The sequence below is a fragment of the Aptenodytes patagonicus genome, chromosome 8, assembly GCF_965638725.1.
Source record: "Aptenodytes patagonicus chromosome 8, bAptPat1.pri.cur, whole genome shotgun sequence".
NCBI classification, from domain to species: Eukaryota; Metazoa; Chordata; class Aves; order Sphenisciformes; family Spheniscidae; genus Aptenodytes; species Aptenodytes patagonicus.
In genome coordinates, this window is record NC_134956.1 from 2791158 (window position 1) to 2805005 (window position 13848).

The 13848-nt window shown below is 35.2% G+C and overlaps 1 protein-coding gene across 8 annotated transcripts in view; it reads left to right on the plus strand.

The window, feature by feature from the left end:
• The window catches only part of RAF1 (Raf-1 proto-oncogene, serine/threonine kinase), an 81199-nt gene that overhangs the window by 62220 nt on the left and 5131 nt on the right, over positions 1-13848 (plus strand). For 6 of the 8 annotated variants that reach the window (XM_076345960.1, XM_076345962.1, XM_076345961.1 and 3 more), the window contains 8 exons: positions 1055-1114; positions 2940-2967; positions 3063-3190; positions 4267-4384; positions 8336-8420; positions 9433-9609; positions 10736-10782; positions 12325-12443. In XM_076345960.1, the coding sequence (XP_076202075.1) occupies positions 1055-1114; positions 2940-2967; positions 3063-3190; positions 4267-4384; positions 8336-8420; positions 9433-9609; positions 10736-10782; positions 12325-12443 (762 nt within the window). The remainder of the gene's footprint in view (positions 1-1054; positions 1115-2939; positions 2968-3062; positions 3191-4266; positions 4385-8335; positions 8421-9432; positions 9610-10735; positions 10783-12324; positions 12444-13848) is intronic. The other 2 variants (XM_076345965.1, XM_076345967.1) reach the window with 1 other exon arrangement.

Consider the following 13848-nt stretch of genomic DNA (forward strand, 5'->3'; position numbering starts at 1 on the left):
AATATTTCTGCTGTTACTTGCTTTCAAACACCTTTTTCTTTTTTTTTTTTTTTCTTCCTACCTTAGACTGGCAGCAGTGAGAGACAATTCTTTGAAGTCAGGCCTAAAGTGGTTGTTTTTGTTTTGTTTTGTGATAACCTTAACAAAATAAGGGAGTGGTGTGCAGGAAAGGCTTGCAGAAAGAAAGTGCTGAACTGCAGGATTTCAGAGAGAGCACTGTTTGGTTTTTTTGCTCTGTAATAGTTTAAAAACTCTTTAGGCCAAGCAAAAGCCTTTGACTGCTGAGTTTACTTGCATCTTCAGCTGGTAGTTTATAGGCTTCTATGAAATGTGAAGACTCTCTGAAATGGGCCAGAGATGTCCTCTGGACCTTTGGTGGAACTGAAGAAAAGCGCACTGCAGCCCCTTGAAGCTTTTTTGGTTAGAAGCTTTGTGTCAGCTGGGTTTTATGGGGAAAGGTACCCTCCCTTTCTCTTTGGTTTTCTTAGGCTTACAGCCTTTTTTACTGCTTCAGAAGCCTGGCTGACCATCTTTTATGGCACAAAAAATAATGAAGCACTCAAGAAAGAGAATATGAATTATCGAACTTCCTAGTGTCATGAGCCTTTAAGGAGACATTGCTTTATTCTTTATGCATAGCAGTAAAGACAGAAATGCTTTCTATTCTGGCTCTTCATAATATCATAGGGACTGAATAAAAATAGCTGTCATGTCTTAAAGGCAATAGCTGCTTTTCCAAAAGGCTTTAAAAAAAAAGTTAAAAAAAAAAAAAAAACCACACAAAAAAGGGTAGTAGAAACCTTCTAGTGTGACATGAGAAAGACCACCTTAATAAAGGTTTTATTATTTGGTGGTTTACCAAAGGATGGATACTAGTGAACTTTTGGGTTTGAAGAGGAACACTTACTTAAAAGTTTTACTGCACTTAATTACCATATATCAAACGAATTAGGTTACTTTTTCTTTCATTTATCCTAACATTTAATTTTTTATATATTTTTTTTTTTTATACTTCCTCTGTTCTTTTCTTTTATCTCTTACTGTGTTGGCCTAGAATAACAGCCTGAATGCTTCTCCCAGTTCCTGGTGCAGACGATTTTGTTTGAGGGGAAGAGTAGGTATTTTCTTGGTGCCTTTTGTTTTCTTGTGATTAACAGGATTGCTATAACTTGTAAGCCATGGCAGTGTCCACATGAAATGTTTAATCTGGAGTTGATTTGATGAAAATCTTTATAGCATGATTATACTTAAATATTGAGGACACTAATTGGAAGAGGCAAATTGATAGAAGAGCTTCATTTTTAGTTTAGCTGGATGAATCCATACTACTATGAAATGTGGTGTGAATTTGAATAGGCTTGGATTAGAGATGCATTTGGTCACACAGTTTTTAAAGCAAAACCTTCTCAAACACATCTATTGTGTGGCTTTTTTCCTCTGGAAACTATTTTATTGAATATAACTGTACAAAACCCTTAGATTGAGAACATGATGTACTATTTTTATTTCACATCAAAGCAAAGGTGACAGACTACAGCACTGTGTATGGTATTATTTGTGTTGTAAGAACAACTCTAAAGAACACTGGTTTTGGTTCATTTGCTGTAGGATTCATAAGCAAAACAAAATATTCACATCAGGATTGAAGTTCAAAAATACTTTTCTTAAATAAGAATTATGTATATGTAAGTATGAGAACAATTTTAAATTATTTAGTCATCCTTTGCCAGCTTACTTGAAAGCAAGTTAATTTCTCAGGCTGATGTACAAAAACCATCACTTGTTATTAATTCAGGTTCTTAAAAGATATTTATTGCCCTCAAAATGGACAAAAGTAGTAACTTGCAAGAGTTCTTCATTGGTAGTTTATGCAGATTTTAATCCACTCAGGCATAGAGTAGAGATACTCTGCAAGAATACTGTATATGGAGTGAAGCCTGGGAGAATGCAACTAACTAGCTAAAATTATGTATTTCATAAATGAATCTTTACTAAGGATAATCTGAGTTAATTTGAAAACTGTATGGTGGAATGTATGCTTGTTCTGTCCTCCTATGAAATCTTACATTTATTATTCTACTAATTAGTTAGAAAGTTTGAATTGACTTCTATTAACTTTGACAGTGTTTAACATTTCTGTAGTGCATGTTCTTGCTTTGTACTTATACAGTACCTGGATATTTTACCTTTCCTGTATGTACTTTGGGATAATACATAGCAGGTGAGAAAAGTTGTAAAGTCATGTTTGTCAGAGCTTAGTTTATCTTGTGCATGGCTGTAGAATTGTGTTGTAAAGTGCCTGTGGCATGAGGTGAGAGTTGTCACACTGTACCAACTAGTGAACTGTGTAAGAACATGCTTTTCAAATATCATCAAACTTCAATCTGGTGTGGAAAAATGTTTAGAAAATTAGATGTTTTTGTATTAGGGGACTAGACATAGCCTTTTTTGGGTTGAAATAGTACGGTAGAGATATTTATAAATGTATATTGACTTGTAATATTTTAGGGGCTTTTAAAAGTTTTCCTATTTGTAACCCAAAACCTTTTGAGAACTTGTCCTCTAGAGATACAGGACTATCACAGGAGCTATGTTCAGATCTGAAACACAAGCATGTACAAAAATCCAGTGGTGGGAATGCAGACAGTATTTCTGGTGTTTCTTCTTGTTCTGTGTCTTTTTTTTTTTTTTTTTCCTCTTTTTTTGGTAGTAATACTTTTTAATATGCTGTGAATATTTTTAATGTTTTGTAAGAATTTACAAATTGCATGGTTTTTAGCGTATAGGATTCTTGTAACTAGAAAATAACCAAGCTGTCATCTTTTGGAGGGTGTCTGTATCACACTTGACCAAAACTGTCAGGAACGATTTCAGCGCTATTCCTGCTTGTTCCTTTATATGTTCTCATATATTTATTAACTTTATCTCCTCTATTTTAGGATGCAATTCGAAGCCATAGTGAATCAGGTATGGTTTCCAAAAATAAAACAATATATAATATTATTTTGTGTTTATTTTCTAGTTCATAATTTTTTTTGTGTTTGTTTATTTTTATATCTAAGCTTCACCCTCTGCTCTTTCTGGAAGTCCTAACAATATGAGCCCCACTGGCTGGTCTCAGCCCAAAACCCCAGTCCCAGCCCAAAGAGAGAGAGCCCCTGGATCCAATACACAAGAGAAAAACAAAATTGTAAGTATGGTAATACTTGATTTTTTTTATTTTTTTTTTTTAATATATTAAACTAGGCTGGGAGTAGGGGTGTGTTGGGATAAATTTCTGTACTTAAAAGGCAATACAAGCTGATGGTAATCTTTGATTGCTCTGCACTGTGTGTATATAAGCGATACAATTTTGACTAACTTGAAAAAGATAGCACTATTGCCTTGCACTATAAATACTCAGAACAAAGTGTTTTGGATTGAAAATTAATTTCAGACAGTATTGTGAAATTATTTTTCGGTACGGATTCAAGGATTACCTTTTTAAATCTTTAGAGGCTGCATCTTTTTTATTCTTTTTTAATATGTTTAAAGTTAGCCTTGTTATCACTATTTGAACTGTATTGCCATAGCTTCCATAGAAAATGGATACTGGTAACGCCATCATTTTCATAGAAAAGTTAGTCAAAATGTCTCAGGGAAAAACAGATTTAACAAAATGCAAGTTTTCCCTCAATGGCTTGATTTAAACTTGGCGGGGGAGGAGAGGGGAAGAAAAGTTAGAATAATAATGAATAATATCTCAAATTTTTTGAAGGCTTATAAGATTTAAAAATGAAAGTACAGTTGTTGCTTAGTGGGGCTCACAGTTGTTAATCACTTAAACATTTGAGAATTCTGCTCTCATCTTTTTGGTTTATTCCTTTTAAATATGTAAATGAGTTCCTGAATTTTAGTATTGTAATTTTGAAAAAGTCAGTAAGTTTCTTAAGTATTTCAGATGTCTTTAAATAGTTGATTATAAAATATTTGTTCCTCTTAAGATCTAAGATCAGGGTTTGAGTTTCTAGTGCAGGACTTAATGATAGCTTCTTAAGCAGTTAAAGCCATCCAAGAAAATGTTTTGTCATCTTTCTTTTTTGTAAAAAAAACCCTGCCACCCCTCGCAAATGCAGGAGAAAAACAAAAGTTCAAAATGCAGGACAAAACCCTCAAGGTTTCAGTGCATCTTAAACTTGTATGAAGGAAGTTATTTCATTTTTGGTGTGTATATATAATATATTTGATTAAATACTTAGAGTAAAGCCATGTCAATTTTTGTTCCAGAGGCCTCGTGGACAGAGAGATTCCAGTTATTACTGGGAAATAGAAGCAAGTGAAGTCATGCTTTCTACCAGAATAGGGTCAGGTTCTTTTGGAACTGTTTACAAAGGCAAATGGCATGGTAAGTTCTTGACAAGTGTTACCGTCTTCTCAAAATGTTGATACTGTAGGACAGCAATCCAGAAAAAGGTAAAATTCTTTTAATGGTGCTGTGTGCTTATCTACCATTAAAGGTACTAGGTGAGAAATACTAATTTCCTAATATTAACAGTGAGGAAATTAAGGCAAAGAACAGACATCAAAATTTGAATCTCACAGCTGTCATCTACATGTTTGCTGTATTGGAGCCAACATTGTTTTCTTTATTACCATGTCCTACAACAGGTTGTTTTCTGAAAAGATTGCACTTTGCATTAGCAGATTTGAAATAGCAGAATTAGCTGGGAAATTTCACAGCTTGATGTTAAATTATATTTACCTTTTTTTTTTTTTTAATACCTCTGTGGTTTAATTAGCATAGTTATATTCAAGGTGACAGGGAAAGGAAATAAGGATAAATTGCTTTTACTGTGGAGTTTTTCTAAGGAAAAAATGGTTGATGTGAGAGTTTATGATACAAAGTTAGCTGGAATGCTTTGAAAAGAGGCACAGTGCAGAACTACGGAATTAGGTTCCAAATTCAGGGCTTGTGATTTAAAAAAACCCCACACACAAACCCCTCCAGGCCCTAATTTAAATAGCGTTATTGTCATAAAATAAGCTGACAAAAAAAAAAAATCTGGAAACTTATCTTCCACCCTCTATTTTTAAAGCATAAATACTTGTATGTCTTAAAGCCCGAATGTTGTCAACATCAATGGAAGGACTATTCTTATGCTAAAAGTATTATTCGTGAACAGTTAAACTGATTTTCATTATGTAAATGAAATGGAGCACAGAAATCAAGAGGAAAGATAGGTTAAGTAAGATTTCGCTAAGCAAGGTAACAAATGTGAATTTCTTGTTAATATACTTGAATTTCATGTTAATAAGTACTCTTTGTGTATCAAGAACTTTGGTTCTTCCTTATGTTAAACAGGAAATACATTAAGCTACATATTTACAAAGAACCTTCAGTTGTGTGCACAAGGTGGCTGTATAGCTGTCACCTAACTCGATATCGATAAGATTCAGTATCTTATTTGTGGTAACTTTATAGTTCTCCTGATTTCTCAGGAAAGTCGAAGTTAAATTACTAATTTTTTTTTTTTTAACCATCATTTGCGGAGTGGTCTTAAAGGATTTAAAGCGTGTTTATTTCTTGTAAGTCTTTTCTGTTTAGAATTGAAGAAACTGGGAGTTCAAAGTGCACAAATTAGTGAAACTCCAGACTTTTTTGTAGTAATCTATTCTAGTAGTACAAATGCAGCAATAAAAATGTCTTGATGAAGCTGAATGAACTTAATTGAAGTGGGCAGATTGCTGCAAACTTAAATAAAAATTCTATATTAAATTAGAGGTGTTGGGTTTCTGAACATGCCCAACTATGAAGGGCGGTTTGCAATGAACCTTTGGAGAGCACCTGTGGGAGATTGTGTACAACTTGTATGCAAACTATATTAGGTTTCCAATAAGCTTCCCTGATTTAGTCTTCCAAAATAAAAATGAAGTGTCAAGGACAGTCTTGCTCTGAGGAGCGCGTGTCTCGTTGAACAGGTATCTTGCACTTCCATATTTTTCCAGATTGTTCTGATGGTTAAGTACTAATTTTCATATTTGCACCACTTCTGTTACAGACCCCATTTGGATCCTGTAGTGTCCTGTAGCATGCTTCTAAATTTAAAAGGCGGAAAGAGAACCAAGGCAGTTTAAATGGGTTGGAAGACTACCCATCATAAACACTCACATTTCCCCTTTGACCCTGGTAATCAGTTCTAGGGTTTTGGTGGTTGGGGGGTGGCGGAAGCTGATTTATCGTCAGATTGCTGCTAAACAAAACAAGTGCTATTCTGTATTTATTTCTGTAGAGAAAACTGCTTGGGAAATGCCATCAAGCCTAAAAAAAGTGTGGCACCTGATTCAGTAAGAACAGTGTAAGGTTAAAAACATCTTTTCATCCGTGGAGTAAGGATCATAATGGAGAATATATTGAAAAATAACCTGAAAACATTGGCCTGTAGTCAGTGGATGCTGCATCCTTGCCTTGTCTTGACATAGCTCATAGCAATATACTTCAAGTATTGGTAGACCATCTATTGGTCTTGCATTGTACATCAACAGGAGTTGCAGTAGGAACTGGCTACATCAAAGCCTGTGATTTTGGTAGTCACATGAAAGTGTAGTCTTTCTACCAGTTATGTTCTCCTGTTCTGGTCTGCAAGCAGAGAAATCTGTAAGTTACAGAACATTATGCATGCTGTGAATGCGAGATGGTTCTCTTTATGAAGATGCTAGAGGATGAAATAGGAAGTATATTGCATTTACTGAAATTAAAGGAAGACGGTATAAATGTATAATAATGTGTTCAATATTTGTGCATCTTTGTGACTTCAAATTATACAGCAAATTAAGCAACTGGTAACTACAGTGGAAGATACTGCAGATCAGTCAGGATACACTGAAATTTCAAAGTACCAGTTTGCATATCCTTCTCATACTTTGCAACATTTTTTTTTAATTGAGCTGTTAGTATTCCTAATATATTCAGTTGATCATTATATTCTATAGACATGCTAACATATTTTTCAAATATATCTTGGAAGAGAGACCATATTAAGAAGAAAATAATTAGTGATTGTGGTAGCAGAGAAATCTGTCACTCTAGGGATTTTTTTTAATGTGGGTGATGATTCTGTAATGCTAAGTGGCAGCAGCCTTTAAACTATGGGATAAACCTGTGTTGGAGTATAGCATCTCTCAAATCTTTTTACTGCATGCGGACTAAGATTGAAGTTTCAGTTTTCCTAAGCTGCTTTCACCTTCCTGTGACAGTGTCAAGGCAAGTTTATCCCCCTCTTGAATCCTAAAATGCTGTCCATCCGTAGTTAAAATGAATGTGATGTTTACTTCTTTCACTGAGGAATCGGTGGGTCTTGCTGTTAGTGCTTTTACTTTTGTTAGAACAGTCAGCTTCATTCCACTATCGTACCTTTTTTGAATCGGTTCAATTCTGCTGTTTTCTGGATGTACATTGTAAAGGTTTTTACAACTTTATTCTCTGGAAACAGTCTCTAATAGCACTGGATCATCATACATTCCTCTCTGTGTTACCCTTTAACAGATACTGAAATTTAAAGCAAGCACTGACACTGAAAGCAATTCAAATGAAGCTTTTAAGTACAATATTATAATGTATCAGCTTAAAGAACAGTAAGATACTCTGCTTTCTGTAGTCCCCAAATTTGTTATTGAAACATTAAAATTGGTTATATTGTTCATGATTTTTCTGCTATTCCTGGATAGAAAATTTATCCCTCCCATTCCTGAAATGTAGCAGTATTTAAATCTAGAAAGTTTGGTTTTTAAATAAAGTTTATATTAAAAAAGGATCTATGTATATATAGTTTTTATATATATATATATATAAACTTTAATATATAAACTTATATAAAAATACAAAGGTGTATATATAATTATACACGCTAAAGCTGGATAGAAAAGGGAAAGTGGTGACACTTTGGATACTGTTGGGAAGCTGAGAGACTTTGATGTGGCTGTGCTTGAAATAATGTGCTGAGAATGCGCCTACACTAGAATACCTTCCTTTTCAACAACCATTTGAGATTTTAGTAGCTTCATATCCTGCAAAAAGCATATGTGTAGTTCTAGCCAGCTATAGCTGGGTTAAAAAATAGAAGGGAAGCATGTGAACAATTAATGACTTCTTCCATTAGACTGAAATTCAGGTAAATTAATTGCTTGATACCACGGAAGTTTATATGTCTGCAGGAAAATCTTGACCTATGTACAAATTAGTAGAGGTGTACTGTGCATAAATTAGTAATTTTAAGTATCTGTATGTTAATGTTATTTTGGGAAAAAAAAAAAAAAGCAGCTGCATTTTTAGTAACTTTCATGGTAAATGTATTTTCAGGGGATGTAGCAGTGAAGATACTAAAAGTTGTAGATCCAACCCCAGAACAGTTCCAGGCTTTCAGAAATGAAGTGGCTGTATTAAGGTGAGTTGGTAGTTTTATTGCTAAATTCTGTTATTCCAAGGCACTGTATTTGACTACTACCCCTCCTTTAAGCCGTCTTGCCCAATATTCTATGTTTGATAGACACAAAAAGCAGATCTCCAGAGAAGAAGAATGTAAAAGAGAGCGTATAGTGATACTTCTGAATATTGTTGTGGAACTGTGAGACAGCAATCATAATTCAGGGTGTTTCAGTGGTTCTTCACTGTTTCTGAAAGTCCTCTTTTCAGATTAATAATACTAACATCCGTAATTGTTCAGGTCACATTTGGCATGCAGTAAAAGGTGAGGATTAATAAACTCTGCCATAATTCTCATCACCAGACAGAATACTTGAACTGTACGTTTTAAAATTGCAGCATAATTCCTTTTTTTTTTTTTAAATGTATGCTCTGATCTACATAACTGTTTTCTGCTTTCAAATACTGTTTTTGTAGTGTCCAGTTACCTGTCTGTAATGTTAATCCTGGAACTGAACCAGCTGGAGTACATAAGAACTATCTTCCTATCTGTTAATTCCTTCACAGTTTATAATGGCCCTTTAGTTTCCTATTGGGATTCAGTCTTCTATCTAAAGTTGTCACTTTTTCACAGCTTTCAGGGTGATTTTTGTTACTCCGATAACAACTTCTAATACCACTCACAAGCGTGAATGTTGGTTATTAATTTCAAAACCCTTGAATTTTCATGACATCTTTTTCTTAAAGGTTGATTGTAAATAACTTCCTTGGAACTAAAAGGAAGTATTTTAACTAAAAAGCAGAAAATCAGCTGATTTTATTTAAAAATTATAAATTGGCAACTGTGGCATATTTTTATTATTTTTAAAAACAAACTTTACACACACATCCACTTAGCAAAAATTTTGCAGGAAACTCATGGTTTTGGACTCAAAAGCTGAAATATGTTCCTTCAGCCAGGAATGCATTTTTAAAAGAACTTGGAAACATTTTTCATGAAGATGCTAATTTCTCTTTCTGCTACTTTCTATTAGGAAGACTCGGCATGTTAATATTTTGCTCTTTATGGGCTACATGACTAAAGATAATCTGGCCATTGTTACACAGTGGTGTGAAGGAAGCAGTCTGTATAAACACCTGCATGTTCAAGAGACCAAGTTCCAAATGTTCCAGCTCATTGATATTGCTCGGCAGACAGCACAGGGAATGGAGTGAGTAGGATAAACAATGCTGGCTCTTTTTGTTCTTGGAATGGTGTTTCCCTTCTCTTCCCCAAACCCTAATATGTGGAGTTACTGCACTAAAATAGTAACGGGTTAAAATGGTATACCAAGTAAAGATTTTGTGCAGCCTTAATTCAGCACTGTTGTATGCATTCTTACTTTCATTTAGTATTCCTTTTCCCATAGATTCTTGCCTTAGTTCATGTTAGACCACTAGTCGCTTAGCAGTCAGCTTGTCTGTATTTTATCTTCTTTTGTAGCTTGAGGTCTTACTGTAATGCACTAGATGAGATCCTATTCTAAACGTAGAATTAACTTTCTTTTTTTCTTCCCTGTGTTACTTACTATAACGTTGCAGTGTTTGGCAAACACTAATTTATACTCGTACTCCTGTGAGATGAGAGGATGGCTGTTCTATTCTACAGCTACAGGACTCACACGCAGATGTATTTTGGAAGCATTCTCCAGATGTTTTGAGTTGATACAGTAACCACCTCACTTCTCTTTCAGAACATGTTATAATGTTCGTAGCATAGAAGATGCTGACGTTGGCTGACACTGTCAGCGCTCATCCATTTTGTAGATCAGGACCCAGCTTTCCAGTCAGACACCCAGAAAACTAGGAACATGTATCGTGACTGCAAATTAAAGCAGTTTGTAAAAAGTAAACCTTTTGTGATTTTGGTTTTCTCCAGCTTTGCCACAGACCTCTCTGCAAACTCCGCTCGGGTCTCACATTTCCATTAATCACCTCAGTTGCCGACTGAGGTTAAACCACAACAGCATAGCATACAAATGTCATGGATATGAGGACAGCACCCAGTTTTCTAGGGCATTATACAGTTACATAACAACAATGCCACTCTTTCTTTTCCTGAGATTTATTTACTGCATTGCTTCCACTTTCTGTAACGCATAAGGCAGTAGTTGTCTGCTAGTGCTTGCTACATTTCTCTTTTCCCAAAGTAGACGCGTCCTGTAAATTGACTAAAGCAAGAGGTCTGTGAAGTGGTTGAGTATGTAATAAACTGTCACAGTGCCTCTCAGTAAATTGAAAGGCTAAGTTTATATGAACAGCCTTCATAATGGCACTTTTCTGCTCTTTCTTTTGCAGCTATTTACATGCAAAGAATATCATCCACAGAGACATGAAGTCCAATAGTATCCTTTTCTAACTTAATTGTATTTCCTTTAATGTGAGAGTGTTGTTAATATGGAGCTTTTGGGGGGGGGTTGAAATAGCCATTTCAAATATATATAACTACTAATGAGTAATTCCTATTGATGAGTAAGAAGTTACTTTTTAGCGAGGACTCTCATAGAACATACGTGCTTGCTTACCAAACTGTTGTGATAAAGATGAAAAAAGATGTGCAACAGTTGTGCTCCAAAAGTGTCTTATTTTACTTAAATGGTGTTTATACAGTGCTCTGTTATCCAAATGCTGTATTGGAGAGAAGCTGCACTCTACTTGATGGGGGATATGTGTGCGTGTGCATGCCGAGTGTGCACATGTGGGTTTTGTTACTGTTTCCCATACATTTTTAATAAATTTAAAACACCTTCATATGACTAGCAGAAATGAAGCCAAAAATCTTACTTTAAACTCAAGAAAAGGCAACCTTTTACCACTATATTTCTTGCAAAACTATAAATTTAGTAATGCATATGGAGTAAAAATGTTGTGAACTGATGTCTTTTGAAAATGTCTGCTTTGGAACTAAAAGGAAAGTATTTTAACTAAAAAGCTTTGAAATTGCCTGCTTTCAAAATTGCCAAGAGCAGCATCCATTGAGCTAGCAGCATATATTGTAACTTCCTTTCATAAAATGTGAACAGAATGTTTTGCAAATGTCATCATAAAAAAATACGCCAAATTCAGTAGTTCCATAATGTAAGGGGATTCCCATTTTCAGTTAAGCTAGAAAAATAATCATTCTAGTATATAGGAGGACAGGAGTTTGCAATTCCTGATAATGATGACCATTTTTGTGAAATAAATTAACTCTTCTCCTGGCATGGAAATGAGAACTAGGAGTCCGTCATGTTTATATTTCTGAATCACCTTTTTGAACTTAAAACATTCTTAAATGCAACTGTAAAATGATATCTTCTTAAAATAACCCCAGCAAAGAAAGTGCTAGCTGTCAATCTTAACAGACAAATCTATTAAGTAGATAGATTACAGATAGTACAAATGTGTGTATTTCCAGTTGAAATAGTCAAAGCATAGTTAAATCTCAGGAGATCAGCCAGAGAGCTTTATGTAAATAGATTTTATTTTGGTATTTGTTGCTACTTGTAATTGTTTTTTCTTAGTTTTCTTTTTTGAGTTGTGATGATGACTCTGTTGTTTCCCTATGCGTCTCGACACTAGTTATTTAAGTACCTGCAGTCATTGATGTTAATTAACACAGTTGATTTCTATCCTAACTCACCATAAAGATAAATGTACAAATAATGCTGAAACATTTGGTCTTGTTTAGTCTTAAATGTTAACTCTGTATATATGGATGCCATAAAGTTACTTTTCCTCTGTTTAAGATATAACTCATAGCAGGTTTTAAAAAAAAAAAAAAAAGCAATATTCTTGGATAGTTGGCTTGCATTTGTGATAACCTAACCAGGCACTTCGTAATCATGTCAGAAAATTCAGAATTGTTTAGTCAAGTTTTCTACAGAATTTCTTTAACAAATGTTTAGATATATTTCTTCATGAAGGCCTCACAGTGAAAATAGGAGACTTTGGACTGGCAACTGTAAAATCCAGGTGGAGTGGATCTCAACAGGTGGAACAGCCCACTGGTTCAATCTTGTGGATGGTGAGCAAAACATTTAACTGCTTTTAAATAGCTGGTTTTCATTCTGTTAATACATGTTTTGTCAGTTGAACGCTATTTTAAAGCTTTAAATCTAAATGAATCAACATACGCTGTTAGTACTGTGTACACTTTTATTCCAGTTGTAGGACAAGTTAACATTGAAGAATGAAGTGCTGGAGTGTTTAATTGTCCAAAGTAGATGCCATTCACCTAAGGATTCTCCCTTCTGATTTTTGGAGTTATTTTAAATATTTAGGGCAGAGGCAGGGCTGTCAGCGAAACTGCAAGGAGCTGTTTCAAGGGAAGAGGAGAGCCTTTCTCCTGCCGTAATCCTGCCTTTTTCCAAATGCGCTTGTCCCGCAGGAGAGCAGGCTTTAATCTGCTTAATGGTGGCTTTGTGGGATCAGTGAGACCCTGTCTTTCTCTACGGCCTTCATCACGGCCTCTTCTTCCCCTGCTTCCTGCTTGGGATTCGGCCACATCCCTTTTCACACACGCTTCCTGGTCGCACGTTCAGCAGCTTTGGCAGGTGACTGGGGAGGGGATAGGGAGTGCTTCTTGAAGTATGGGAATGAGCGCAATTCATCTTTTGGTACTGTGCTAAGACATTTGATATATATCAAGATATTGCTGTTACGCCCACTACTGCTCCTTACCCTGCACCAGATAGTTGTGGTGGGTTTTGAGGCAGCTCAGAACCATAGCAGATGAATGTCAGTTTATGTACTGAAGTTCTCAAGTTCTACTGGAATGTTTATGGAGCTTCTTTTGGAAGCGTTACTGCAAAGTCCTTGTCTGAGAGGACGTTCCCAACAACTGCCTTTATGTTTAACTTCTGCCAGAACTTAAAAGGCAGTTCCACAATTTTCCTTCCAAAAATCACCTGGAGAAAGTCTACTTAGTAACTTTTCAAATGTGCGACTTCAATAGAGTAAATAGAAAAAGCGGAAGAGTGCCTGTTACCAGGTTAGAAAGCATCATTAAAATTATGCAAGAAATGTCTTATTTAGCACTGATCTTAAATAAAATGTTTTGTTGAAGTTTCACTTGACCCGTTTTTGTTAATACTATGCAAGTTTACTTAAATTCAGCATGCAGACTCATCACGAGTATCTTCTAGCTCCCAGGGTAGGGCACGCAGCAACGTATGTGACATGTTCAGGGAAGTGTAACCAAACAAAAATGGCTTGCTGAATGCTACATATTAGTACATTTTAAATCTTTTGATATTTCACACTGAATGAGCTGCAGGTGTTACTTGAAACAGGTTTTCCTTTTAAAAAATTATTCTTTATTACTAGGCTTGCAGCCTTCCTTGTTACTGAAGTATTTGTATTTTGAGAAAAGTCAGGAAGCGTTCATTAAGAATATCAGGATGCTTGGCCACCATTTGTTTGTGACGTAT